The sequence below is a fragment of the Peromyscus californicus genome, unplaced genomic scaffold, assembly GCF_007827085.1.
Source record: "Peromyscus californicus insignis strain IS unplaced genomic scaffold, ASM782708v3 Scaffold_11__1_contigs__length_118956290, whole genome shotgun sequence".
NCBI lineage: Eukaryota > Metazoa > Chordata > Mammalia > Rodentia > Cricetidae > Peromyscus > Peromyscus californicus.
In genome coordinates this window covers 52,527,245-52,555,227 of record NW_026294402.1, presented here as the reverse complement: position 1 = coordinate 52,555,227, position 27,983 = coordinate 52,527,245, and the positions used below count along the sequence as shown (strand labels likewise).

The 27,983-nt window shown below is 52.0% G+C and overlaps 1 protein-coding gene across 1 annotated transcript in view; it reads left to right on the top strand.

Moving 5' to 3' along the window:
* Ccdc33 (coiled-coil domain containing 33) overlaps positions 1-27,983 on the top strand; it is a 102,473-nt gene that overhangs the window by 57,747 nt on the left and 16,743 nt on the right. The window contains exons 12-13 of the mRNA XM_052761970.1: positions 758-829; positions 12,701-12,859. Of these exons, the coding sequence (XP_052617930.1) occupies positions 758-829; positions 12,701-12,859 (231 nt within the window). The remainder of the gene's footprint in view (positions 1-757; positions 830-12,700; positions 12,860-27,983) is intronic.

Sequence of the window (27,983 nt, the reverse complement as noted above, 5' to 3'; positions counted from 1 at the left end):
GTGTCAGGCCTGGTGGTGCAGGCCTGTAAATCTTGGCTACCCCAGAAGCTGACGTGGGAGGATGAAAACTTTGAGGCTTGTCTGGGCTACAGAACGACTTTGAGACCAGTGTGGGGAACTTGTCTCAAAATAAAAACAAGCAAACAAACAAGGCTTGGGGTGTAGCTTTAGTGGAAGAGCACTTGCCCAGTATGCGAGCTTGCAAGAGGCCAAAGGTTCAATCCTCACTGGAAAAAAAAATAGCTTTATCATTACTGTTTTTACCATACACACACACACACACACACACACACACACACACACACACACACACACACACACACATACATATACGTGTATATGTATATATGACAGGGTCTCTGGCCTCAAACTTGCTATGTAGCCAATGATGACTTGGAGCTCTTGCTCCTCCTGTCTCCGCTTACCAAGTGCTGGGACGATAGGCATGTGCCACCATACCCAGCATCATTGTCTATTTCTGTGCCACCATTTCCCTAAATACTTCTGACATAACAGCAAGCAGGAACTTCTGCTCTGCCAGAAGACGAGCGTGGAGGTGCCAGTCAGGTGTTGAACGGAGTGAGAAGGGCCGAGTGGAGGCGTTGCTGGAACAGAGGCAGAAGGCCAGCTCTGGCATCCCTCCCACATTCCTTTGTACCCTCCTTCTTCCCGGAGGAGTCAGAACAAGAGCTGGACCTGAGAGGTCTTGCCTGCACTGGCCTGGCCGTGTAGACTCACTGCCCCTTCTCTTCCCTAGGACACCCACCTAAAAACCATCAGTGGAGAGCCCCCCACAGTGAATCTCTCCTTCCAACTTCTTTCCTCTGAGGTAAGAGTGGGGGCCTGGAAGGGTCAGACATGTGTCGGCTCCCATAACCCCCAAGTGAGTGACAATGTCCTTCTCAGGGACTGACTCTCAGAGTCTGGGGCCAGGGAGAAGGAAGAGTCTGCTGGTTTAGTTGGGAAGTTCTGAGGGGGTCTGAGGCCCCAGGAAGTCAGGTAGAGTGCTGTGATTAGGAAGAGGCAAGAACAAAGGGTCACAAAGGCCCAGGAGTCTACCTCTGCCCCAACCTAACCTAACCCACACCTGCTTAACTGGGGGTCAGAGTTCTGTGAAGATGACAGGGCTTCTTTTGGGGGTGCAGGCAGGACCAAGTTCCTTGTGGTGTAGGACTGGTGGCCCAGATTCCTTGCTGGCTGCTAGCCAGGGTGCTCTCAGCTCCTGGAGACCGCCCACATGCCTTCTTACCATGGTCCCTGTACTATGATGCCAGCAGGCACAGCTAGTCCCCAGCACACTTTGAAATTCTGACTTTCGCTTCTGTCAGCATCCAGAGAAGACTCTGTGCTTTTAAAAGAACTGGATCATCATCTTGCCTCAGGGTCTGCTGTGTCATACCACCCAACAGAATCATGGAAGTGGTGGCTCTCTATTTGGCAATTCTAAATATTAAGGTGGAAGGGCTTGGGGACCCGTTTTGGGATCCTGCTTGCCACGGCAGAGTTGGTCCAAGTGGAAAGGTTACCAGGCAAGCCCTGCCTGGGGGATGGCCACTGATCCTCTGGACACTTCCACTTAGGCTCACTCCAGCTTCGACGCTGGTCATGGATCTAGTGTTCCTGAAAACCACCCACTGAAACCTCTCCACTTCCCTCTCTGGTACTAGGGTGTGGGCAATCTGACCCCGAACCCAGGAAATGTTCAAGAGCTGATTAAGGGCTAATCTACTCTTGTTAGCTTCTCAGGACAGGAAAAAAAAAATCCAACAGCTATAAGGTAGTTCAGAGCCTTATGTCCTTACCCATGAAGAACATGGGAATTCCATGGTGTGTGGTATGAGGAGAATATCTGGGATGATGACAGCACAAAAGGCCCAGTGTGGTGTTCACCATCATCCCCTCCAGATCCCTCTAACCCCTGCTCATGGCATCCACACCTGTACTCACCAGTAAATCAACCGCGAAAATAAGAAAACCCATTGAGAGACGCCGCAGAGACCCAGGACCGCTGAGCTGGCTCAAGCCTGACAGCTTGAGTTGGATCCCCAGACCTTATACAGACGTGGGGAGAACTGATGCCACAAAGTTGTGCTCTGACCTTTATGTGCACACGCGCGCGCGCACACACACACACACACACACACACACACATAAGCACACACACATATGCACGCGCACACACACACACACTAACTGATAATAACACACACATTCGTCATGTATCATAACTAAAAAAATTATAAGTTTTTTTTTAATCCTAAGAAAGTGGGGAAATGTGACATCTTTCCCAAGAGCATCCCAGGCTGCTGGGGCCGTCTCAGGGTCTAGGATCTGTCAACAGTCACTGCTAGTCTCTTGCCATTTCCCTCTGCCTCCTGCCCTCATGTGCCCCAAGACACATGCACTCTGCAACCAGAAGAAGGAGAGAGAGCTAGGTATCCCTGGCTAGGAGAATGATGGGGACAGACAGGCAACAGGCAGGTGGGTAGGACACGTCCCCTGTTGCCCAGAGGCTGGGCACAAAGGTCTCCAGTGATGAATTATTCACTGGAACTGCGCTAAGTGCAGAATTAATCCCTTTCCTTCCAGCTGGCGGCCTCACTAAATTATCCCTCCAAGTCATGCGGGAAAACGCTGCCGAATTCATTTAGCTGCTGAGTGTTTTGATCTGGGCCTTGTGATTTTAGCTTCCCCTTTCCTTAGCCCCCTTCCCCTGGAGGTGGGGGGGAAGCCTTTTAGTAATGGATTTCTAAGAAGAAAGGAAAAGAAAAGAGACCAAGATTAGGTGTGCACCAGAAAAAAAAATTGTACTAGCAGAAATGCAGACCCAGCAGCCAAGAATTTGTACACAGAGGTTCTACACACGTCTACACGCTCACACAAGGACAGTCACATATGCACAGATATGCATGTGCACACACCTCTTCAACGTTGCATGCATTTAATGCATAAGTACACATACACCCACAGATGTAAATGACAGACATTTTCACACCTGTGTTGACACACACATAATCTCTCTGTAGCTCAGCTGTTCCTTGGTCACTCCATCTGAGAACTGACCAATAAGTGACTCACTTTGACTCTACAATGTTGAAGATCAATTTAGGGAAGTGACTGTGGTAATGCTGGTGTGAATGGACTTATTATCAGGTACTTGCAGCAACGACAGCCATCTCTATGCTATACAAATATAAGGAGTAAATGACATCTGTCATGCTATACAGATCTAAGGAGAATTTCCTACATGCCAGACACTGGGCAGGTGAAGAATTTCACCATGTGACCTTGTGGATTGAAGCGAGGGCATGTCCTGGGGCTATAAAGCCCATGTTCCTCATTAATTTAATTCAACTAATCTTGAACATGACCCTCACCTAGTATAGAAACTAACTCTTTTGCCATCGTCCCACTAAGGGTTAAAAGAAGAGTGTTGAGAATTGGTGAAGGGGTCAGGTGGTACTTCAGGTAAATCTAAAAGGGTCCTCTCCCTGTATCCCCATCATCATCCTTACACACCTGCAAACAATATGCATCAACCCTTATGTGCTAGGGTTAAGGGATAGTACATTGAGCAAGACCAAGAAAAAAGAAAAAGTCCTTCCCTTTATAGACATCAGGGGATGGAGACTAGAATGAACACATAGGTTCGTGAGTAGATACTGGTTAGTGGCATACAGCCTGATGACCCTTGAGATGATAAAATCCAGAGTCCCTGGAAAGGCTACTTGTCATCCCTGAGTAAACAATCTGAGTGAAGTTGGAGCTTAGCTACTACGAGAGGCCAGGATCCTTCCATCTTGATGTTCCACCTTAGAGGAGACTTCAGCTTTGTGGTCCATGATATGCTTCTCCACGTGCAGCTTATGGGCTAGTGATGGCAGAATCAGAACAAGGACCACCCATTAACTCCTCCTAACACAGCCTGAAAGCGCCAAGAGTCGCCACCAGGAACAAAGTGCCAGAGTCCTGTGTGCATTCCAGCTGCCCTAGAAGGGCTTGAGGTGGTAGGTGTCTTGGGACACCTGGCCAACACAACTGACAAGTCCATCCTTGGGTAACTCCTTGCACATGGCCAGAAGGGGCATAGAGAGGAAGTGCTCCCAACCTGAGGGCTGAAGGTTCAGTACAAGCTGGTGTATTCCTTGGACACTTGGCAAGCTCAGTCTGCCATACCCACGGTTTCTGTACCACCCACTCTCGGAGCTCAGGGACAAGAGTGTGCTGGGATGTCCAAAAGGAGACAGCAGAGGTCTCCCTCAACAAATCCACCTAGACAGGAACGTTCTCGGCCACATCCAGCACCATAGTCATCCTATCCTGTCTCCTGCTTTGACATGACAGGATATTCACTCTCCTTAGCAGCAGCCCCTCCCCATGACACAGCTATGACTCTGAGAGACAGAAACTTCCCTCACACTGAGATCCCCTGTTTCTGGGGTCTCCCCTTGTCCCATGCTCCCAGCTCTGCCCTCTGTGGCTGCAGCACACCCCAGCAAGCCGCCCGCATGGATGGCATCATCAGCCAGCAGGCATGCTGGCAGATTGATCAGCTAACACAGCCTGTAGGCTCAGTGATTGGCAAGCATTATCTCTAGTTTGGGATATTATGCTTCAGAGGGGATTGTCAGTGGTGGGGGTGTGGGGTTGTGGTTACACTGATGTATTGCTTCTCTGTGGGCGTTTGCTGCCTCTGGTGATCTGGAGTTGTGTGTGTAGGAGAGTGCTTGAGCAAAACGTGCAGGTACATTAACTAGAATCCATGCACCGGGTCCTCTTTTCCATGAAGTTAGAAAGGTAGACTTTGGAGGACATAGACACTAAGAATCCATGAGCCCTTGGCCACTCCACAGACAGACAGGAATCGACCTTTGACCTCCTGCTTTCTCCCTTTGATCTCAGCCTTTTCTCTTTGAAGAGGGGAATGTGTTGTTTTTCACCCCCAAAAGGCTTTGCTTCTCCAAGCGAGGCAGCCTGCCTCCTTTTAATAATCCCACCACATCCTGGGTGCCCTCCAGCTGGCAGGCAGCCTCTTTGAAGAGCAGCCCAAGATGAGCAAATCTCCCTCACCTGACCCTGGCATGCACACAGTAGGTGTTCACTGGGCCCATTCTCGCCTCTGCAGGGAATGCACCTCCCTGGAAGTGAGGCAGGACAGGACCACATAAACACCTTGATCTTAAGGACATTTCCCCCTCTTAGGGTTAGGATTCAAGATTCAGTGGCTGACCAGGGTCGAGGAACATCGGGCAGGCAGAGATCAGGCTTCTCATGTGTGTGGCCACCCCTGCTCAGCCTGCAACATCCAAGGACGTGGGGAAGACTTGGAGCCCATTGGATGCCTGGAATCTCATACAAAGCGGTGCATTTGAGGCCCTGCTCTCAGCGACAGGTGGCAGACAGTCCCATTGGCCCTCCTCTCCCTTTCCCTCTCCCTGGAAGTGTGGTAGGGCAACAGTTGAGGCCACAAAAGGGCCTCCTGGTGCCTTCATTACAAAGTCCTCTCTGGCTACCAGCCCAGAGCGAAGTCAGCCAGGTGACCAGAGAGACGGGGCAGAGGACAAGTATAATCAGACAGACCTTGGATGATTTTTTTTTGAAAGCCCCATGTGATTGCTTTGTGTTGGTCCTTAGAGAAATCTTGACCCAAAACTGCCTCCATCACCCCACCAAACTCACCTGCCTGGACAGCCAGTATCCAGGGCCCCAAGGCTCTCTCCTCTGTTAGCCTGTCCTTTGGAAGATTCTATTCCCACCCTCAAGGAGTCCAGCTCTGAAAACACCATCATAGGAGGAGGGGGGCCAGAGAAGGAACACTTCCCCCTGCAGCATTTCACAATAGTCCTGGCTGCCTTCCCCGAGGTCCCCTGTGCTCTCTGTCCTTGCTCAGGCCAGACGGCAGGAGACAGAAAGCTCTGTCCTGCCCCTCTCTTTCACAGCATCCTTCCCTCACTGGCTCAGGTCCAATCTGGAGGTCCAGGTGCAGGGGATAAAAGAAAGCCTCAGTTTCCCCAGGGCCACCCTGGCCCTTGGGTCGCAGGTGCAAGGTCACAAGGGCAGGGCTCGTCACCCTTCTTCCAAGCTTCCCACCTGCTTTTTGTATCTCTGGAGTTGCCTTCGTGGGTGCTGCATGCTCTGAGGACAATATGGACACCACAGTCTCATGTCTCCCATGTCACTCTTTGCATACAGCCTACCTCAGAGAGGAGGGAGTCTAGTACTTCTTCCAACAACACACACACACACACACACACACACACACACACACACACACACACACACACACACACACACACACACGGTTCTATAGACTCTACTGGCTTGCTCCTTGGGACAGGAGCTCCCCCACTTCCTGACAGGAGCCCTCTCTGGTCTCTATACCTCCTTGGAAGCCTCTTCCTTCCTCTCCGTGTTCCCTCCCACTGGCCTGTCTTCTCCTTCCCCAGCCCATCTCCAGGGAACTCAGCTCCCATGTTCACATCAAGCCTCCCGGCATCTGCAAATTTTGGTGTTGCTTTCCTATTTTTGAAACACTGAGTGTCTCAGTGTGTATCCCAGGCTGCCTCAAATTTATGATCCTACTGCTTCAGCTTTCTGAGGGCTGGGATTACATGCATGCATCTGCCACAACAGTTTATTTACCCTCCCCAGCCTGAAGCAGCCCTCCCCCGTGATGGGCCCTTCACACACTTCACTTCTGACTCCTGTTTATCAAATCTTGACCACTCTTCTCTTAAAACGTCCTCCAAGACAGCGAGGCGCCATTGGCAGTACTGGGTGGCACAAGGCCATCACTCCTTTGCTAAACACATGCTCTCCTTTCGTGCAGCTGGAGGCTGCTAGTTTGAATCCTTCCGAGGCAGTGAGGGCCACTGAAGTCCAGGCTACGGCACCTGAGCAGGACAGCCCACCCTCACCTGGAGCTTCTGCTCTTTCATGCTTAGACGTGCTAAAATATGCTTGTGGTACCTCACCTTCATCTCAGCTCATTTTCTAGGCTTAAGGTCACCCTAGATGTTGATTTTATGACACACCGAGAGTCCTCCCTGTCCGCTGCCTCAGGGTCCAAGTCGCCAACGATTACAGTCAAGACACACACAGTGCACATCTTCAGACCTGGGTTGGGATCTTCTCTGAGCTTTCCTTTTCTCATCTGTAATGGGAGCTGTAATCCTGCATTCTCAGGAAGGTAACGGTTGCTGAGGAGAGAGCTGGGGCCTGTGCTGAGGCCCAGAACAGGATCCTGCAAGCCCTCAGGAAGGGAGCTCTCAGCACTGTGCACCAGAGCTGCTGACAAGCATACCGAGTTGAGAGATGGGGGCAGGGCATTGGGATAAGGGAACACCAGAACCCCACTAATCCATCACTCAGCACCTGCCCCTCCTGACAGCTGCTCTCTGCTCATGCGGACATCAAAAAGCCTTGTCAAGGGCTGAAGATAAACATCACCAGCCCCTCATTTGTTTTCACAGTAATTTCCGCCATACATTGTGTGTGTGTGTGTGTGTGTGTGTGTGTGTGTGTACATGCGCGTGTGCGCGTGACTGTGTTCCATAGCAGGCATGCATGTGGAGGTCTGAGGACACCTTGCAGGAGTCGGCGCTCACGCAGGTCGTCAGACTTGATGGCAAACACCTTTACCTCCTGAGCCACCTCTCAGCTCTCACAGAACATTTTCTGAGACTGAAGAAATAAAAAAGGTGATGATAATCTCTCCAGAGGTCAAATTTGCTGAATTTCCCTGACTGCATCTGGGGCTATGGAAGAAATGGATACATAAAGACCTGCTTCTGGGTCTGAGACCAAGATCCAGGCTGCTTCTGGTGCAAGCAATTCAGGAGGCCTGATACACTCATCTCAAATTTATCGCCAGCCTTGGGGCCATTGTTGCCTTGAGAGCATGAGCCTGAAATACCTCTCAAGGAATAAGTCAGGATGCTGGGCAGGCTGAGGAACCTGGAGGCTTGGAACATCCTCTGTGCTGCTCTCCTTACAAGCTCAATGCATGAATTGTTGGTTGAAGACATGAAAGGAAGACATAGAGAGAGTAGAGGCTTCTAGAAAAACTTCTAAGAAAATGAGAGCTGGCCTAGGAATTCTCACCAACTCAAGACCAGACTGCACTAGCCTAGTCTTCCAGCCAAGCCAGATAGATCCCTGGCCCAGGCGAGATCACACATGTGTAATTTCATTAGGGCCCTACTTATTTAGGCCCTGACCTGTACCTAGCAATAAAGCACTCCAACAGATTATCATCACCTGAGCATCCAGCGTGAGACGCTACACTGAGAATACAGGGCTAGGGGAAGTGTCACCAAGAGACATGGTTTGAGTCCTACTTCAGATAGTAGCTTGGAAATTGGGAAAGCAGAGGTGTATCAGAGACCAGTATGTGCATTGACATGAAGGCTTGTGGGACGTGGGGATGCTGTAGTAACAGTGACCCTGGACTTGTAAGTGGGGCCCAGATTGTGGAAGGATGGGGTGGGTGCCAGGACACAAGGTTTGGACTTGGCCAAAAAGTGGTGGACAACTATAGAAAATCCTTGAGCAGCAGTAGTGTGTGGTTCTGTCCAGATGTGAACAGGGGCTGATGAAATGTAGGTAAAAAACGATTTCTGGCCCGTAAGAGTGAATGAACCCACAGCCAACCCACTAAGCAACAGGCGGGGCTCTATTTAATCCTAACACCCCAACAGAATTAAAAATGATAATAATAATAATAATAATAATAATAATAATAATAATAATAATAATAAAATCTTTACCACCCCCATTCTTGCCCCTTGCTTTTGGGGGGTATTGACACCATTTTCTGAGGGATATATCATGGATCCGTTGAGTATTAACACGTGGGCCCCTTTTGGCTGGGAGAGCGACCTAGATGCTCAAACCTGCCACAGCTGCCACAGCCCTCAGGATGCCATAAATGAGGCTGGCCATATGCATGGGAGGCAAGCTCTCTTGAAGGGCCTGCTGTCTGAGCCTCGCCTACAGCTGCAGAGATAAGAACCTGCAACTGCAGCCCACAGGAAATGGCAAAGCAGTGACTGATCAGGGAGCCACTGCACGGGGCTCATTATGGTGCTTGCCAGCGGGTGAGCCACCCTTATCAGGGAGAAAATTGTATCAGGCCTCCTGAATTACTAGCGATGGGAAGCAGATTTCTTGGGACGCACTTTGTTAGATACCTAATGAGCGGGATACAGGAGAGCAGAGCCCTACGCCTGGCGGGGCGGGGGACAAATGTCTTTGTTAAACAGAATTTGTCAGTTTCCGCTCCAGGCTCCCTGGGGAGGGTTCAGGGCCAGCTAATTGAATTAAGAGCCTGTGTCCCCCACCAAGAAAGCTCAAGGCGGGGCGAGAGGCGGGCTGGCCGGAAGGCGGGCACTTTCAGCACCAGGGACAGCAGCTGCAGCCCGGTTGCTTTGTAATTGCCGGGGCAAGCAGGAGCTGTTGCATTTTGCATGACCAGGGATCTAGGGGATGGAGTAGGGAGGAGGGCAGCAGAGGTGTTGAGGGTAGGGAGGGGAGACAGGTGACCTCAAATGCTGCCAGCTTGGCATGCCATTGGCCCAGCCTCTCGACAGACCCCACTCTGCTGGTAAGAGTGCCTGCTGGACATCTCCTCCCACCGTGTTTCTCACGTGGTGTGCAGCCGCCCGGCACAGTGCAGGGGCTGGGTTGGGTGCTGTGTCTGAGCTGGTGCATGGCCATGCATCTCTTTGAGCTTTCAAAGTCAGTCCCCAATTACGGTCCTAATGAAGCAGGATCTGCTCCCACCACGGAGCTACAGACTGAGGGGCCACTTGTCAGCCCCATGCTGCCCCAGCAGTCCTGCCAAATAGAAAAGCAAATAAACAAGCTTGCGGGGTGAGCAGACAGAAAAGAATGGGGTTAGCAGAGCCAAGCAAGGCCTGAATAGGCAGTTCACCCACGAGGCTTGGCTCCCTCCTGCCCCCTCCTACTCTGCCAGCCTTCCCTCCTCCTCGGGATACTCCCCTGCCCAGGAGAGGCTGGTGAGATGGATTCACTGTTCTGGACTGAGAGTCTCATTTTTAACTTATCTGTTGTGAAATTAAATGGATTTATACATAGTATCAGAATCTGCCTAAAAATATCTGGTGAGTGTGTAACTCTGACCCAAAAACATCAGTTCCACATCACTGGGTTGGCCTAGCTGGTCCTGGGACCATACAGGGTGGACAGCAAGGAGACAGGCAGTGGGGGAGGTGACTCCCTCGGCAATTGTCCCTGCTTTCTGTAATGACTGGGCCACCTCTGGAGACCTCTTTTGATTTCATTACTCCTACTTCCTCCGCTAACTGGATTAGATGGCAGTCTATGAAATCCAGGGCATTGAGATTGGCTTTCTGCCTGGAAATGAGGAGAAATGTCATTACGGGTCCTGAATCAGCATCTCACCCGAGCTTGGACCCACCTGGTCACTAGGGAGGTGGGTTTTGCCCTGGCTGGTTATTCCTTATTTTTCTACCACCATCAATTTGCCCAATAAGCATTTCATAGCTATCCCTCTGCAGTCAGTCTGATGTTCAGCATTTTAAAAAATATTTTTTATATATATGAATATTTTGCCTGCATATATTCCTATGTACCACATGTATGCCTAGTATCCATAGAAGTTTGAAGAGGGCTGTTAACAGATCGTGGTTGCTGGGAGTCAGGAATAGAACCTATATCCTCTGGAAGAGCAGCCAGTGCTCTTAACCTCTGAACAATCTTCCCATCCCCAAGTGTTCAAAATTTCTGAGTAGGAGACAGATGTGGTACTTATCCGAACACTCACTTAGAAAACCCCAAACTGTGTGAGTGGGATGCTGCACTGGGCACTTACTTCCAGGGCATAAAAGATTCGGTATTATTTGGGAAACATCTAAGTGAATCCTGCCCTTCTTCAAACAGGAGAAGATAAGGCAGGAAGCTGGACTGATGTTCACAGATTTAAATGGCCTGCTGAAGTCAGCCTCGGGTTACCAAATGCATCCCTCTTTCATGCCAAGAGCATTTATAGATGTTTCTCTTAGGAATTATCTATTTTATACCCATTCAAAAGAGAGGGATTGGGGCCTAGAATGTCCCAGGTGATTCCATGTGTGTGTGAGTGATCCCTAACTCTGCTGACATAGCATGTAGAAGCCCTGTGTTATAATGCATTTCTGAACCCCAAATTGTATGGCACATAAAGAAATCATTGCAAACACCTCAGTGTTTGAGTGCATAGTCTTCCGTTTACGTAGTCCAGGAGTGTAGGCTTCCATGTAGTGTCCACGAAGTGAGGTACTCAGGTACCCTCCTCACTCCAATTGTTAGACACGGGGCCACCTGGAGCCCCGAGCACATCCCTCCTGTTTGGCATTGTGCCCATGGCTCTGTTTGCTTCTAGCAAGACACCATCCAGTGAATAAATAAGTCTGCACTGAGGCTGAGCGAGGATTCCAACAGCTAACGCGGGGTGAGATTGCATCACATTTGAGGCCTCTGAAAACCAGGAGACTGTAGAACTAACTGTCGAACTGGTAGAGCTAACAATGGGTTTCAAATAACTTTTCCTTAATTAAAAACAATTAGTACACTTTTATCTACTTTGTGTATGTGTGCACATGTCAACGTGTGCCATGGTGCATGTGTGGAGGTCAGGGAAACATGCAGGAGATGACCCTCTCCTTCCACTGCCTGGTTCCCAGGGATCAAACTCACATCTTCAGGCTTGGCAGCAAGCTCATTTACCCGTGGAGCCATTTCGCCAGCCCCCAAACAAGTTTTAAAGTGACCACCCCCACAAAAAGACCGCCGACACATGTCCCTAAGAACATAGGAGGAAGATAAAGTTTTATTGGGAAAAACAAAAATAGCAAGCTAGCCTAGAACCGCAGAGCAATGTGAAAGTACAGGTAGCCAATGCTGGGCTAGAACAACCCAGGAAACCCTTGACCAAGAGAGGACAGAGGCACAGGGCTTCCCCAAGGGAGGAGGAGGGAGGACGAGAGAGGGTCATGAAGAAGAAGGGTTCACCAAAGTGCACAGAGAGACACTCTAAGGGGGTGATCAAAGTGAGTGATGGGAAGGGGGAGAAAAGAGCAGGGCATTTTAGAAGTTATCACTGTACTGGGTATGGAGGCCATTGGTGGCATACTCACTGAGCACCTATGAACGTTTGTTGAGCAGCCACAGTGAGAAAGACACTGGAGATAATAGTACCCTTGCTTACGTGAAACTTCAGTCTTGGTGTGAACGCTGGGAGAAGGCCGAGAGAGTCAATAAGCAAACCCACTGTCTGAAAGGTGTTTTCATAGAGTGATTACTGTGAACACTGTAAAACGGTATGCAATGAATGATGGGGTTACTTTGGAGTGGGAGTGTGGTCTCTGTGTCAAAGGGCAGGGCTTCTCCAAAAAGATTATACATGGGCCAGACCCAAATGATGGTAAGGGGGAATTGTGTAAGGATCTCTGGGTAGAGAAAGAAGCAGATGCAAAGGCCCTGAGGCAGGGAATCACTTAGCTTGTTGGAGGAGCTACAGGACACTGTGTCTGGGACCCATTAAGCAAGGGGCAGGTGACAGAGAGTGTACAGAGGGCAGGTGTGCAGGGCCTGCTGAGCCATGCCAGGGAGCTTGGAGTATAGCAGGCACCATGGAAGGGCCAGTTCAAAGTCTCCATTTTTTTTTTTTTTTTTTTAGAGGCCAGAAAACTTCTTGACACCAAACAAGAGCAAGGCTCTGCCCACTCTGAACCCCAAGATCCTAGATGAGAATCTGGGTGCCATCCGTGAGTCCTGGTCCATGAGCTCCTCAGAATCCTCTCAGGAAGCCGAGGAGCCTCAGACATTGCGTGACATGGTGAGTGCCTCTCCCTAGGACAGGGAGGACTTGTACTGTGCTGGGGCAATAGGGAAGGAACCACCCCTGAGATCACCCCCCAGGTGGCAAGTGGACCACTCCTTTGGCACACTCTGCATGTGAGTTACCCCTAAAGACGAGCTGGTGGGAGGAAGGTGTGACTCCCTTTCACAGTTTCTTCACCTGTGGGCTCTCATGGGATTTATGAGAATTCCTGTAATGCTTGCTCAGTCATGTCCAGCTCAGAGTATGTCCCCCAGGCTGTGGAAAGCCCCCAAGAAACTAGCTGTAACTTATAAAAGGTGTAGTTGAGATGCACTTTTAAAAAAAGGGGGGGCCGGGCGGTGGTGGCGCACGCCTTTAATCCCAGCACTCAGGAGGCAGAGGCAGGCAGATCTCTGTGAGTTCGAGGCCAGCCTGGACTACCAAGTGAGTCCCAGGAAAGGCGCAAAGCTACACAGAGAAACCCTGTCTTGAAAAAAGAAAAAAAAAAAGGGACACTATTTTCAGGCACAGTACCTGTCTTTGATGCTGGTACCTGGCCTCAGGATGGGTCTCTTCTGAGTCTCAGCCTCTTGGTACAGACAGCAAAAGAGCATATACTCAAAAGACAATCCCTCTGAAGTCCCAAGTGGAGGTATCACCACCCCAGTCAGTGACCATGAGAGATTCCATAATGTGGCTTCCTACAGCCCTCCACAGTGGATCCCATGAGCAAATGCTGCTCCAAAGATCCCAAGGAAAGGCCCCAGGCAAAGCCACCAACCTAATCCTCAGGTCTCCTCCTGAGGACTTGCCCTTCTCTACTGGCAATCTCCTTGTCCACCCTTGGCACTTGGCACCTTTCTGAAACATGTCCCATCAGACAATAGGAAAGGCTGCTGGCTGCTGAGTGTCCCCAAGAGGTCCCCACATGGAGCACCCTCCCCAAGAGTGGAGCCTTCCTGTCTGAGCAACAGCTCTCAGAAACATTTCTAGTCCACACACTCCACCTTTGCCTTGTGGAGAAGCAAGACTCAGGGGCGACCTCTAGCCCAGACATCAATTGCATTGAAAATAAAGGTACAGATCTCTTGGCCTGGGAGATTCGGGACAGCAGTAAACTAATTCTTGTCAGCCTGCACAACCTGACCCAAAGCAGAAAAGGAAGTTGGTTTTAAAAAGCCAGGGCAGTGAGTAAAAGTGAAGGGGCCACTACAGGAAAGGGCAGATGGGAAGGAAGGAGAAGGTGAAAGGTGGTCCTCCCTGGTTACCACCAAAGAGTGTCAGTGAGTTCCTGCCCCCCAACCCCCACTGCCTTGAGGTGAGTCAACCAAGCCTCGGCCCTACCCAACCCCAGAGGCCAGAGTTCACCCTTAGTCACACTACCTCTGACAGCAGAGATACAGACCCTACCTGAACATCCTGAACATAGTGTGAGCAAGGAGTTAGCAGTACCAAGCCCCACCCCACTGGGAATGCTGGGAATGGCAGGGGCTCTCTGTAAGATCTGAGCTGAGGACAGCAAGTCTGAGAGCCAGACCCATATGCAATGGTAAACACACGTAACTTAATGCTGTGCATTTGTCTGTGGTGGGAGACATAAAAGGGAGTGGAATGGCCGGACTGGAGGCCCATTGCATCTATGAAATTGATTGAGAATAGTAATGAATGAGAGAGAAGGAGGAAAAGGGCCTTTCAGGGTAGGATGGATCTGATGGGTGGACATTTGAAGGCTTGACTTTAAATGTCAGCAAGGATGGTATCACACGGAGAGACAGTTAGTTTTGACTTTTTCTTAAGGATTCAACCAAAGGAGAGGGATTAGACACAGCCTGAGAAGTTAAGGTCAGCCATTAGGGAAAAATTTCTGATCAAGATTAACCACCATTTGTGACCTGTTTTCATTTTACCCACGGTGGCTATGACCTGATCCAGAAGTAATATGATACCTGCCCAAGGCTCCCTGGCCTTGTCAATCCATGCTATGTAGCATCCAGAAAATTCTGGGTAGCTGCAGAGGCCTGTGGTGAGCTAGCCCACCTTCCATGCCCTGTAAAAGGCTGCAGCCCGGGGCCCTCTTTCCTGCCCTTTCCAGGCTACTCCAGACCCATGCTAACCTTGAACCCTCCTTCGTGACTCTTGGCCTCAGCCTTTATCTTCCCATGCTGATTCAGCCCTCCAACACAGCACATGGACTCTCTCGCTGCCCCCCCCCCCCCGCTCTCTCCCCAGCCCCCATGCCATCACTTTATCCTAGCTGCTATCCTACAAACCGACAGGCCAGAGCTCAGAAAGATGAGGGCGGGACCCAGCCATACACCTTCCCATGGCCGAGAGAAACCCCGTTGCAAGTAACAGAATGCGGTTGGGTAGCAACAGTCTACAGTTCCATGCCAATCACAGGCAGCTGTGTAGCCATGGGTCACACTGTTCCATGGCAACCAAAGAAAATTACATAGCAGTGGATGAACTCATGCAACCGAGAGACGCACGCTCTGTGACAAGCAACAGAACACAGCCATGGAGGCCAGGAGTGTGGCTGCGTAGCAATAGACACTGATGTGCGATGATGTCACCCAGCACTTTAGGGCAGGGAGGCATGGTTGTGGGACAGAGCACAGGCACAGCACCTGAGGTTCAAGGCGCAGACTTATAGCAGCAGATACCTGAGGAGCCCCGAGGCACCCGAGCAGCAGTGACACAATCATGAGGTATGTGACTCGGGACTTGTACCAGGGAGTGTCATCAGCAGAGCCTGTGAGTGAGGCAGGGTGCCTTGGGCCACAGCAGTCGTTGTGCAGTGTCCGAGGATGAATGAGTGGCCCCCTCTGCTCTCTTCTGTGGCCTTGGCTGAGCCTCTGCATCACCTGACTTCCGTGGCGCCTCGGTCTCTGTCTAGTGTCGCCAAGCATTCCCCAGAGCCTCAAATCCATTTTATCTCTGGCTCTCTCCCGAGTCTACTTGGGAGCACTGAAAATTGAACATTCTCTGGGAAGATGCTCCTTGGGGACAGAGGAGCAGGTAGAGGGACTGTGGTCTGTGGTCTCGTGTGCAATGCTCCCTGCCCCTCACAGCACACAGACTCCAGCTGGGACTCCTACCAAGCCCAGCCATCTCTTTCCATCCCCAGACACCTAGCTCTAATGCAGATATTCCAGGGACCATTTTCTCAGGGCAGGAGAAAGCTCAGTGCTGGGTGGGACCACTGAGATGGAGGGGAGGACCCGTGGCAGAGCTAAGGGAAGCAATTGCGTCCCTGATGAGCAGCCCAGAACATACATTTCTTTGGAAATGTTGAGCTCCTGGATCATTCTGAAAGGGACAGTTCTCTGAAGACCCACTTTGCCAGCATCTTGTCCTTATCCCATAGACAGCTGAGCCACATCACTCTAGCTAGCCAGTGTTCCTGATGCCACCACCACAGCAGGTAAGCTGAAAGGGTCTGTTCAGTCTTCAGAGGGGCGGAGTTCCACTCACAAAGACCCATGAGACTAGTCAGAAGCTTAGGATGAATCAGTCTAGTGAGTGCCCTGTCCTACACCCAGTGAGGACATGGGGGCAAGAGAGGAGACTGAGGCCCGAAAACTGGAGATCCCCCTCACAAAGGAACAGCCACAGACCGTCAGCCTCACAGAGCAGACAAGCATGAACATGTTAGAGATGGCCAAGCAGGGGGACATGATCCAGACAAAGGACCTTCCTCTAGGAGGGGAGAAGGAGAGAGAACCTAGGAAGACTTCCTGAAGGAGGAGGACCAGGCTTTAGAAAAGGTATTCAGTGTATTTTCCACCCAGAGGTTGAAGCAGGGGTGTTCCCTTCCACTGCCCTCCACCCCACCATTTCTCACTTGCTCTCTCTCTTTCTCCCTGCCCCCACACATACACACACACACACACACACACACACACACACACACACACACACACCCATGCACATATACACATGCATGCCATTGTCTTTGTATATTCCCATTTCTTTCTGATATTACCCCCATTACCCCCCACTCTCTCCCTCCCTCTCCCTCTCTCTCTCTCTCTCTCTCTCTCCCCCTCTCTCTCTCTCTCTCTCTCTCTCTGCTTCCCTCCCTCCATCCGCCCTGCTCACAGCAGCTCTGAGGCCAACCAGAGGGCCCGCACACTAGAAAATGAATAATTGACAGGGTTGTTAAAAGATTCAGTGGACTTTTCTAAGCTCCCCACACTGGAATAACTCATTTCTTTCATTCTCTCTTTGAAAGCCTCTCCCTTCCCTCCTCCCATCCCCTTGTCCCTGCCCCACCCCCAAGCCCAAGCTTTTCTTTTCCTTTCCTGAGTCTACAAGGTTCCTCGACCTCAAGGTCTCTTTAAGTCACTAGCTGTCCTTGTTCTGTTTAAACCGCTCTTAGGGGTGACAGGGCGACTGCCCCTGAGAGGGCCCCATGTGCACATGGGGGCTTCACCTGAGGCGCACAGCTGAAGGAGTGCAGCTCAGCCTGGGAGGTCAGACTCCCCAGGCCAAGGCCACCCTCCCCAGCCGGCACAGAGGGGTGTCTGCTGCACCTGCCCACTTCTGTCACTTCATGTCTCTGTGCCCTGATTGTAACATGGGAGAGCTGCTCCCTTGGGCAAAGGAGACCAGCAAGGCCTTGAGAAGGGAGGCCGGTCGGTCGTGTGGCAAAGATCCCTGTGAACCAAAGCCTTTCTTCCTTCTTTGCGTGCCCGAAAGGCAACCAATCTCCCTATTTACTCTGGGCAAATCTAGCCTGGCCATCTCCATGCCATGGAAATGTCCCTGCTCCAAGCCCGCCTCATTCTGAGCCCCTCATATATCTTCTGCCTCCTCCACTAGTCCATGGCCACAGGGCACAGCCTTGCCTGGCCTAGCTCCATGCTGGGCCCTGTACTCTCTGTCTCATCGCTCCTTGAAGTAACCTTGAACTCATCCCTCCTCTCTGGGCCCCAGTTCCTGCTTCTGCCAGCAGAAGACATTGGAGCAGATGTGCCCTAGTTCCCTCTGCGATGTCGCTGGAGCCTCCATCCCACCCGCCCCCCCCAGACCCCACCCAGGTGAGCGGAGGCTCAAAGCTGACTTTGGCTCCCTCAGCACCACCTGGTGGCAGGTGATGCACCCTAAGCAGGAGACCTTTGTGACCACCAGCAGTAGTCACCAGAGGGAGACACAATGTTCCCCTAGACTCTTTTGACACAGGTAACGAGAAGAGAAACCTCCGTGGAAAGAGAGCCTCAACCCAGGGCACCCAGGGCACCCAGGGCTGGGTGGGTACCACAGAGGTATCACAGAGGCCAAGAGGAAGATCCCCAGGCCCTGAGAGGACATCTTCCATTGTTACCACCACCACCTCTGCCTGGGGACCCAAACCCTGCAGAACCATGGAGACAGAACAGAGGAGAGGGACAGAAACCCGGGCAACCAAGAGCATGAGTCACCCAGGCTTGCCTCCGTGTCAAAATAGAGACCTGGCTGAGTGTCCTTCAGATCACAGTGCCCAAGCCACCAGCTGACTTCTTCTCCACACAGCTGTTCCTCCATCCGTCTCACCTCAGTCTCCACTGCCCCCACTTTCTCTGCCTCTCATTGTCTGGCTATGCTCTTTTCACCCGTACGGCACCCAGTTCTCTGCCCCGGACCTCTAGGACCGGGCCCCTCCAGGCCCTGCTCTTCCAGGCTGGGGGTCATCTCAGGGCCCTGAGCCTCTGCTCTTCCTAGCCAGGAGCCCTGTGTGCTGGCATCAAGAGGAAAGGGCTCTAAAAATAAATGCACAGAATGTGCAAAAGTCCCCAGCTGGCTGAGACCTCAGCAGCTTCTTCTCTTTCCTGTGCCTCCCTCTGCTTCCTCCTTAGTTCATACTGCAGGCACACCACACACACACACACACACACACACACACACACACACACACACACACAGAGAGAGAGAGAGAGAGAGAGAGAGAGAGAGAGAGAGAGAGAGAGAGAGAGAGAGAGAGCAAAGAGGTGGAGGGAAAGAGAGCAGAGAGGGAAGAGAGGGAAGGAGAGGCATGCATACAGAGTGGGAGGTGGGGGAGAATTACCAAGCCTTGGAGGAACGGGAGAGGCAGAGAGAGGAAAAGGGGAAAGAGAGGCTGGAAAGGGAGGAGTGAAGCTGTCATCCCACGTGGGGGCCTGTTGTCTCTCCTTCAGACTCAGCTCCGCCTGACACCCACAACTCTAACAGGTTGTCTCAAGTCTACCTCCAGAGCTGTGTGAGATTAGAGAAATCATTCCACCTCTCTGATCCTGCCTCCTCATTGTTAAATGAAAGGACTGTTGTCTCCTTGCGCCCTCTTGAGGCTATGGGGAAGATTAACAAGCGTGTGGACAGTAGGGCAATGAAAACAGCCCCGGTGTTCAGGATGTAGGACCCTTTGAGGCTGAAAAGAACCAACACAAATCTCCAGGCCTCCCCCCATGACTCTAACTCCAGAAAGCCTGTCGCCAGACCCCTGCCCACAGTTCCTCACACTCCCCCCCGCACCCCCTCACCCTGCGTCTCAGGCGGGCCATTCTCCTTCTCCATCCATCACCTGAGACTAAAGAGATTAATAAACGAGACTCATAACTCAGCTACTGGGATGCGCCAGATATTTACGGCTGCATTTCAATTTGCAGAGAGATTAAGTGTTTGTCGATTTATTGTCTCTCGGTGGGTGTGTGCTGGGAGCAAGCAGGCTGAGCAAGGCTCCCTGCTGGCCAGCTCCCCTCCCCCGCTCCCACTCCCTCCCAACCTCCATCCCTAGAGCTGGGTGGAAACCGATGCTGTCCAGCTTTGAAAGCTATTGCCCGCTGGAGGGGTTTGATCCAACTAACCAGAGAGGCAGAAGACCTTGACTTAGGTGAAAGCCACACCCACACCACTAGGCTGACTCCTAGATACCCAAAGGCCCAGCATTCTCTGCCCTACAGTGACTGTATCAAGCAGTGGGTGAAGTCACACATCCTCCAGAAGGCCAAATGCCAAATAGCTTCATGGTTCCCTCCTAAGCCCAGGGATGGTTATTTAGGACATACACGGAACTGCCACTTATACCCTCTTTTGGACCTAAAGACACTGGGGGTGGTCTGGAGAAGTCTCTGCAGTGATTTGCCAGGGAGAGCCTACAGAGGCCCAGAGAAGCGAGTCAGCCTGGGAAAGCTGAGCGATAAGGAGGGACCTCCGGGACCAAGAGGGAAAGATGACTTGAGCCCAGTACAAGCAGGCTCAAGGAGTCAAGAAGGGATGTCCCGCATACTGGGACTGAAAACTTCCAGAGCTCCCCTCCTTCATGTCCCCAGCTGCTTCTCACCTCCCCAAGGTCTAGCATGTGCATTCATTCATCCAGCTTTTCTAGCACCGACTTTGTGCCAGGTCCTGCGACCTCACTACAAGGAACCCATCACTAACTTGGGCAGGTCTAGCGGGTTGCTGCCCATCACTGCTCTGATGCTAAAGTAAGGGATCAGTCTTTCCTACTTACCTTTTGAGGTCTCTGAGAGCACCGACGGGAGCGGGCTGCAGTCCACTAGTCAGGAGACCTGGTAATGATGAGTATGCGCATGGGCTATTTCAGACTGAGGGGGGAAAGGGCAGACAGCACAGCTCACCCAGGCCTCTCTCCAGAAGCTCGTCCTCAAGTGACAGTCACATAAAGGTAACTCCATCCAAGGATACCTGTGCTCAGAAGCCCCAGGCGAGCAGAGGGACACACAGGAAATGGGGTGGGGGGGAAGAGATGACAGGAACCAGGAAACAGTCTTCTCTCAGGATGGAATCCAGCCTTAACCCCACTAGCTTGTCGGACAGGGCACACTTCATATGCCTCGGGGTGGGGGCAGATGTCACTATGACAGCAGAGAATGAGAACAGAAGCCAAGTGTGAAGGGTTGCAGTGTGAAAATTGTGATAGATCTGGCTTCACTGGCAGCAGAGAGATGGTCAGTTTGTTCCTGTAAGAGGAATCTGCTGCCCTGCTGAGCAGAAATTGTGTGTGTGTGTGTGTGTGTGTGTGTGTGTGTGTGTGTGTGTGTGTGTGTACATGCATACATATGGGCACTGAATTCACATCTTTCCTGAGCCTGGCCAAGATCTCCCTAAAAGCCCCCATCAGGCCTTCCAAGCTCATCCATTCCCTTCTAGACCTCCGTTTCTTTATCTGTCTGTGAGATGGGGAGAAGAGCGCCCACTCGGAGGGAGAGAGGAAGTCTTCCAGGTATAAGGCAGAGGACTGAAAAGCTGCTGGGGTATGGCTTGGCCAGCTCAGGACCTGGCCCAAGTATCTGAAAGATCTATTTGAGAGATGCTGAGGAGGAGAGGCCACCCGGGGCAAGGGCCCTCAGAGGCAGGAGAAATTACCCTCAGAGAGAGCTCCGGGTGAGGGGAACATGGGAAGACTTGTGCCTGGCAGTCTCCCCTGCTGGCCTTCCCCTCTCTGGATCAGGTAGGGGCCTGGGCTTGATAACACGCCCTCCACCATGCTTAGTGACGCTGGAACAAGCTCTCAGCAAGATGCCAGCACTGCCTGGCACTCCAATCCATGGTCCACCCTGCCCTTGATTAACTGGCGGTGGGCAGGCAAGGGTGTGGCATCCACGGTAAACAAGGTAGAGAAGTGAGGTCGTTAGTTCCTAAGGCTAAGTCAGCAATTCTCAAAGAGGCACATGTACTAGACCCAGGGATAGCTGGGGGAGATTTGCTGACCCGGGCACCGGGAGCAGTCTCTTTCTGCAAGGTGCCAGCCCTCATCATTCTCATGATACTAAGTATACAGTGCCAAGTGTATGTGTTCATACAGACTAAATTTCAGCCCCCAAACTTTTAGTCATAGCTCATTTAATTTTTGTTTCAACTCAGTGTTGTGCAGGTAGCTACCTACCCCCATCTTGTCACCTACGAGGCCCACCCACAGGCTTGACAAACTCAGATCCGGGCCTCTAGCTCAGAGCCTGATCCCATAGCAGCCAGAGCCAGTCAGGCCTAGTGACTCAGAACACAGAAGTCTGGATCCTGACACACATACTCCTCCTCCAGCCCATCTGGGATAGAAGGCTGCCTCAGTTTCCTTGTAAACATATAGACAGCTGTGGGCTCCGCTTCCCTCCCAGGCCAGAGCACGTGAAAGCAGGAGAGAGGCCCCCCACACACCTCAATGTTCCACTACAAATGGGATGAAGGAACCAACTGTGGAATAGGTTCTGTCCCCTGCCCTAACCAATGCCCTGCATGCCAGCCCTCAAACGGTCCTTGGATTCCCTAGCGGCTAGTGTGGTAGCGGGGAGGACACAGTCCCCGGGCCCCCTCTTCTTCTCACCCCATTTTGTTTCAGCCCACAACCTGTTTTGTGTGCATAAGGGTGCACTGCCACCTTATGGAGCATGGGACCAGCAGCAGGAGGGAATTCCCAGGGCTAAAAGGGGCACAGGTTCTGGGTGGGCACATCTGGTGGTCCTACCTACTCCTCGCCAGGCGGGAAGGGCTGTGTCCTGAGGAGGACCAGAACAGGACTGAAAAGGAGGGCTGCCTTCGAGCACAGAAGTCCCTGTGCAGAAGCCCTCGTTGTCCAGGGCTAAGGATCCAACTGTCCCCTGTCCCTCCTTTCAGCTCTGTGACTCTATTAGGGTGTACGCCTGTATGCTCAGATTAAATGCTATTCAGTGCAATCCAATTTTCTCTTGATACAGACCGGAAAAATCGCACGCACACACACACACACACACACACACACACACACACACACACACACACACACACACACACACACATACACACACACTCACATGGTGCTAAATATCCAATCAAACCTACAGATAATAGAGAACAGCCAGTTCACTCCCAGTTTAATCAGATAAAATGCCCATTTATCGGCTCCTGCTGATGCAGACATCCCGTAGACAGCAGACTGCGGGAGTGTGTGTGCAGGGTATATAGGCTGCATCTTTAAATCTTCAAGGGGGGGGACACTGCCCACAGGGGACTAATTATCTTTCCACCCTTAGCCAGCTCTTACTCAAACAGACAAAAGGGGCTCCAGCCTTGTGGTGCTAAGCCAGCCACAGAATTATTTTTGCTCTCAGATATGCAAATCTTCCACAGCATAGTGAGCTTCGGGGACTGCACTGAATAGTAGCTCAGGGACCTCAAGTGGCTGTTTTAGGGGGACTGGAGGCATCTCAGCTTCCACATCAGGCTTGCTGGAGAGACCCCCTCTTGATCCCTACTTTGCTGGTGGTAGGCTGTGAGGCTGAAGATGAAAGCATTCCCCTTTGTCTCCCTTCTTTATGGGATGGGGGACACTCAGGAAACCTGGGAACTGAGTCCAGATGAGCCCTCTTCTCATCGGACCACCTCCTGCTTGAGAAACAGCCTGTGCAAAACACAGATGTCCAAATCTGCTTGCCATCTTTCTCGGTCCTCCACTGTCCTGAGCTCGCCTGGTGACTCCCTAAGGCTCTGAAGTCTGGGCCGAAGCCCTCACCAGAACCCAGAATATCCGACTCATAACCAACAGCTCCCTGAACCCCACCAAACATCAAACACCCCGCCAGCAGCTTGCTGACCCCGGGCGTCTGCTGCCTGCCTGGCCTCCGGCCAGAGCTCAGAGCAATCCATCCTTTTAACTGTTAAATAAGGATAATGCCCCACAGGTTGGCTGTGTGAGTCCTGGGTGCCTGGAAAGAACTTTATGGGCTATGAAAAGCCCCTGGTACTAGGTGCAGGGGACAGCTGGGTAAGGGATCTGGAGGACCAGGCTTTGTCTCTTGCTCTCCAAGACCCTATATGACAATTGTCAGCTGCTCAGTTGGAAAATCTACTCATCCCCACTCTGCACTCTCCATTCTGATTGCCTGACTTAGGGGAACCTGCCGCTGGAAAGGAAGAGGTTGGCACAGAGGCAGGACACCAAGCAAGCTTGATAAAATTGACCTGGGCCTGAGATGGTCGGGGGTCATTCCCTGATACCCCAAGGAGGGTACCCCCAGGCAAAGCAAGCTGCCCCACTGTGCTGCCTGGTTTTTGGTCCATTTGGCATAAATCTAGACATAGCTGAGAAGAAGAAATCTTAATTGAGAAAATGCCTCCATAGGACTGGCCTGTAGGCAAGACTGGGGAATATTGTCTTGACTAATGGTGGATGTGGGAAGACCCATTCCACAGTGGGCAGTGACCACTGGGCAGGTCGTCTGAGCTGTATAAGAGAGAAGGCTGAGCAAGCCATAAGCAGCATTCCTTCGTGGCCTCTGCATCAGTTCCAGGGTCCAAGATGTTGCCTTGAGTTCCTGCTCTGGTTTCCCTTTCCTCCCCGGTTGCTTTTGGTCCTGATGTCTTACCACAGCAGTGTAGCCACCTAACTAAGATGCCCACTAAGCCCCTCCCTCACTTGCAGCTGCTTACACAAGGGCCCCGGGTTTTCACTGCCTGGGAGGAAGGTGGGACCTAATGCACTAGTTATTTTCTCATTGCTGTGGGCAAATGCCTGACAAAGGCAACTTTAGGAAGGAAAGTGTAGTTTGAGGGTACAGTTGATGGCAACAAGGCCAGGAAGCAGCAAGTCACATGACGCCCCAAGTGAGGAGGCAGAGAGAGATGAATGCAGTTGCTCAGCTCATGGGATGGTGACATCATTAGGGGGATTCCGTCTCAATTAACCCAATCTGGAAGTTGCCTCGCAGATGTGCCGGAGGTGTGTCTCCTAGGTGACTCTAGATCCTGTCAAGTTGACATTCAGATTAACCCTCACACCTTAGCAGGGGTAACACCGGAAGGGTTGCTGCAGGAAGACTCTCAGGGGTCGGGAAGGCGAGGCATGAGGGGGATAGTGGCCAGAAGAGGCTGGGTGACAGGCCAGGTGAGAGGGAGCTCTCAAGGGACCCTGGAGTCCTGGGCTGGAACCACAACAGGCCAAGGTGGACACAAGATTTCTAGAAGCATTGCCCAGGACACCAAAAACTGAAGCACTATGCAAGGCCGTGGATAGCCCAGAGGAAATGGAGGCTTTCAACGGCACGAGGCTGAGACAACTGGGGCCTGGGCTGGAGGCAGGAAAGGTGAGCTACCTGAAGACAAATGGGTGGTAGACTCATAGCCCTCAAAAGGCAGTCCAGGTAGAGGATGGTACAGCCCAGGAGGTGAGTGGGACATGCCCCATCCCCATCCCCAGACAGGACACCTCGGGCAGTACTCCATGGATCTTCTCTCTGAGAAAGCCTGTGGAGTAAGCGTGTCCAACCTTCTAACACTGTGACAGATACTATCATCTATAAAATTCAGACTCAAGAAGTAGAGTCAAGTTATACATATATGCCTCATATGTGATATATACACGATCTATACATATATTATATACATACATACATACATACATACATACACATAATGTTTTGAGTTATGATTTGGTGTAGGGCCACATCCATCGCTATTCTGGAAAGCATGAGTCCTGGGGCCACAGGGCAGACATGCCTGTTCGGAGTCAGCTCCTCCTGGCTCCCAGGCAGAGAGAGGGTGCCTCCTTTCAATGGACCCTTCCAAGACTGGCTAACAGATGCTCAGGGGAGCCAGGTCTCACTCTCACCCACTGTAGCACCAGCTGCCCACGACAGCTAAGCCCTTCCCTGCCACCTCAGCTCACCCACCAATCCACACACATACCACCAGGCTCAAGGGGATCTTCGGATCACCAAAGAGCCCAGATATGGAGCCAGGGCTCCTTCCCCCAGGCAGAGAGCAGGCAGATACCACCAAGATCCCTCCCTTCCACAGCCCCTGACCCAGGCTTTCTCTCTGGCCAGATGCCTCCCTGGAGACAATGAGTAGGAAACAACAACCACACAGCTTCACAAGAATAATCCAAGGTGAGGGGGTAAAAAAATAGCCCCCAGTTAAAGCCTGGGCAGCATGCTCTCCCAAAGAGAACGTGCAAAGGAGCAAATGAGTGGCTGGCCATCCCCACAGGAACACAGCTGCCATCCCCCAGGTCAGCTGACCGGCTGGTGTAGGGGGCTCCTGGGCAGCTTCAGGGCGCTCTGAGTGTGGTGGGAAAGAGCAGGACTGTAATTGCTGCTGCTGATGATGATGAAGGGCCAGACAGTTCCGTGAATATAATTACCCTCTTGCTAATTCACACCTAGAAGGCAGGAGGACATGAGTGAGGCTGAAATTGTCCCTGGTGAAGTTGTAGTAGTTGCTCGTGTTAGGCAGGAATGGGAGAGGTGGGGTCATTGTTTCGTGGACCGGACAGTGCTTGATCCTTCCCTCTGTTCCGATGTGGATGGCCTGGCATGGTGCTGGAATGGTATGTGCAACAGAAGAGCCCCAGGGTCCTGCTGTGGCCGGATAGTATTACATTCATATATGAGCTAGACTCAGATAGACATTGGCCCTTAATCTTCTTAAAATCCTCTCTTCGTTGGTACAGGAGTAAACTGAGGCACAAAGAGGGGAGATATTCACTGGAGTCCACAGTAACTGGACAAACTGGATCAGGAGTTTAGAGCTCTCTGGCTCCAGAATCCCATCCACACCCTGCCTTTAGCCTAGGAGGCTGAATCCCACCTGCTCCGCTGGATACCTATCCCCCAAACTGTTCCAGTCATCCCAGCTGGGCACCTTTCACGGAAAGGCTCAGCAAGGCTGTCACAGGTCAGCCACAGTGTTGTCAGCCACCCCTGTCCACGCTGGCCCCCGCGAGCCTAGAGGTGTGAAGGGTAATGAGGCCCCGTAATTAAGGCTTCTGGAGACATGACTGGGAGATTTATAGACAGGCTTTGTCAATAACTGTGCTCTGGGCTGTGGATCCAGCGAGACATCGATAAGTGCTCGTTAAGGCTTCTCCCTGCTCCCTGCCCTGTCCCCCCTCAGCCCCTCCCCCCTGTCAGCCGCCTGTTCACAGCGCCTGTGTACACAGGCTTTGCTCAATTAATTTGCACTTGTTGGTACCATCTGTGCTTTTCATGTGTCCTTATCGAGAGCTGCTGGGCCTGCCTCCCCCTCAGATGGGCGGCAGAGTAGAGACAAGCAACCCTCTTCCTACAACCACAACTCTCAGGGAAGGTCAATCCAGGATCCCCAAAGACAAAGGCGTTGTTTCCCGTCCCCCCCCCCTCCTCTCTCCCCTCCCCAGCTTCTCACCCTGCTGAGCCAAACTTGGCCTGAGGTCTTTATAGCCCTTTCCCCCAACCTGACTCCAGCAGGCTGAATCCTAGTCCTACAGAGGAAGCCCCCTTCTCACACCCAGTGATCACAGAGCACAGATGTCCCGGGAGCCAAGAGACAGGACTTCCAACCTGGTTCCAGCTCTGCTCCCCACAGCATTTGACAGGTCCCTGCTCGAAGAACAGGGACACTTGGGTCACAGGACTGGGAATGCCAAAGAAGCCACATTCAACTCAGCTGAGCAAGGGGCAGCCCAGGGGCCTAGAGCTGGACAGCTCCTCGGGGCGGATGGGGCAGGCCAGGCTACAGCCTGGTGGCTCCAGCATTCCACCCAGAGAATTGAGACGAGGTGGCATCATTGAACTGTTCTTTCTGAATAGACTGAGCGTCTGCCCTCAGTGTGGATTTTTTTTTTTTAAGATAGGATCCCACTTCGTTTTCAGGCTGGCCTGGAATTCTGTGTAGTCCAGGTAGCCGCCACCTTTCCCTCCTGCCCGCCTACCTCTCAGGTGCTAGAACTACAGGTGCGCATCGCTACATCCCTGCTACAGCACAGCCTTCTGACCTTGGAGTTCTTAGAGGGCTGAGCTGGCTGTGGGAGGCACCACCAGCATCTCCAGTCTCCCTGCCCCTGCCCTGCTTCCTGGGATCCTGGAAAACCACTCCCTAGGTCCACAAAAACAAACGCAACCCACCCAGAGTCTTCACCTAACTGCCTGGCATTTTACCACGTTATATGGGGCAAGGGATGAGCTCAGGGTACTCTTCAGCGTTCCTTTGACTGACAAAACACCCCAAATCAGACTAGTCTTCCTGTGGCTGGCCTGGGCTCCTAGGAGCTGGCTCCAGCAGCCAAGGGTGTGGTCGTTTCTCTCTCACAACAGCTGCACTTGCTCTGTATCCAGAGTTGGGCCCCCGAGGGTGCACTCAGGGCCCCCTGCCTCCTGCCAGAGCAGACTGGAAAACAGTCACGTCTGGGGCCTGGCTGCGTCCTGTGAATGCC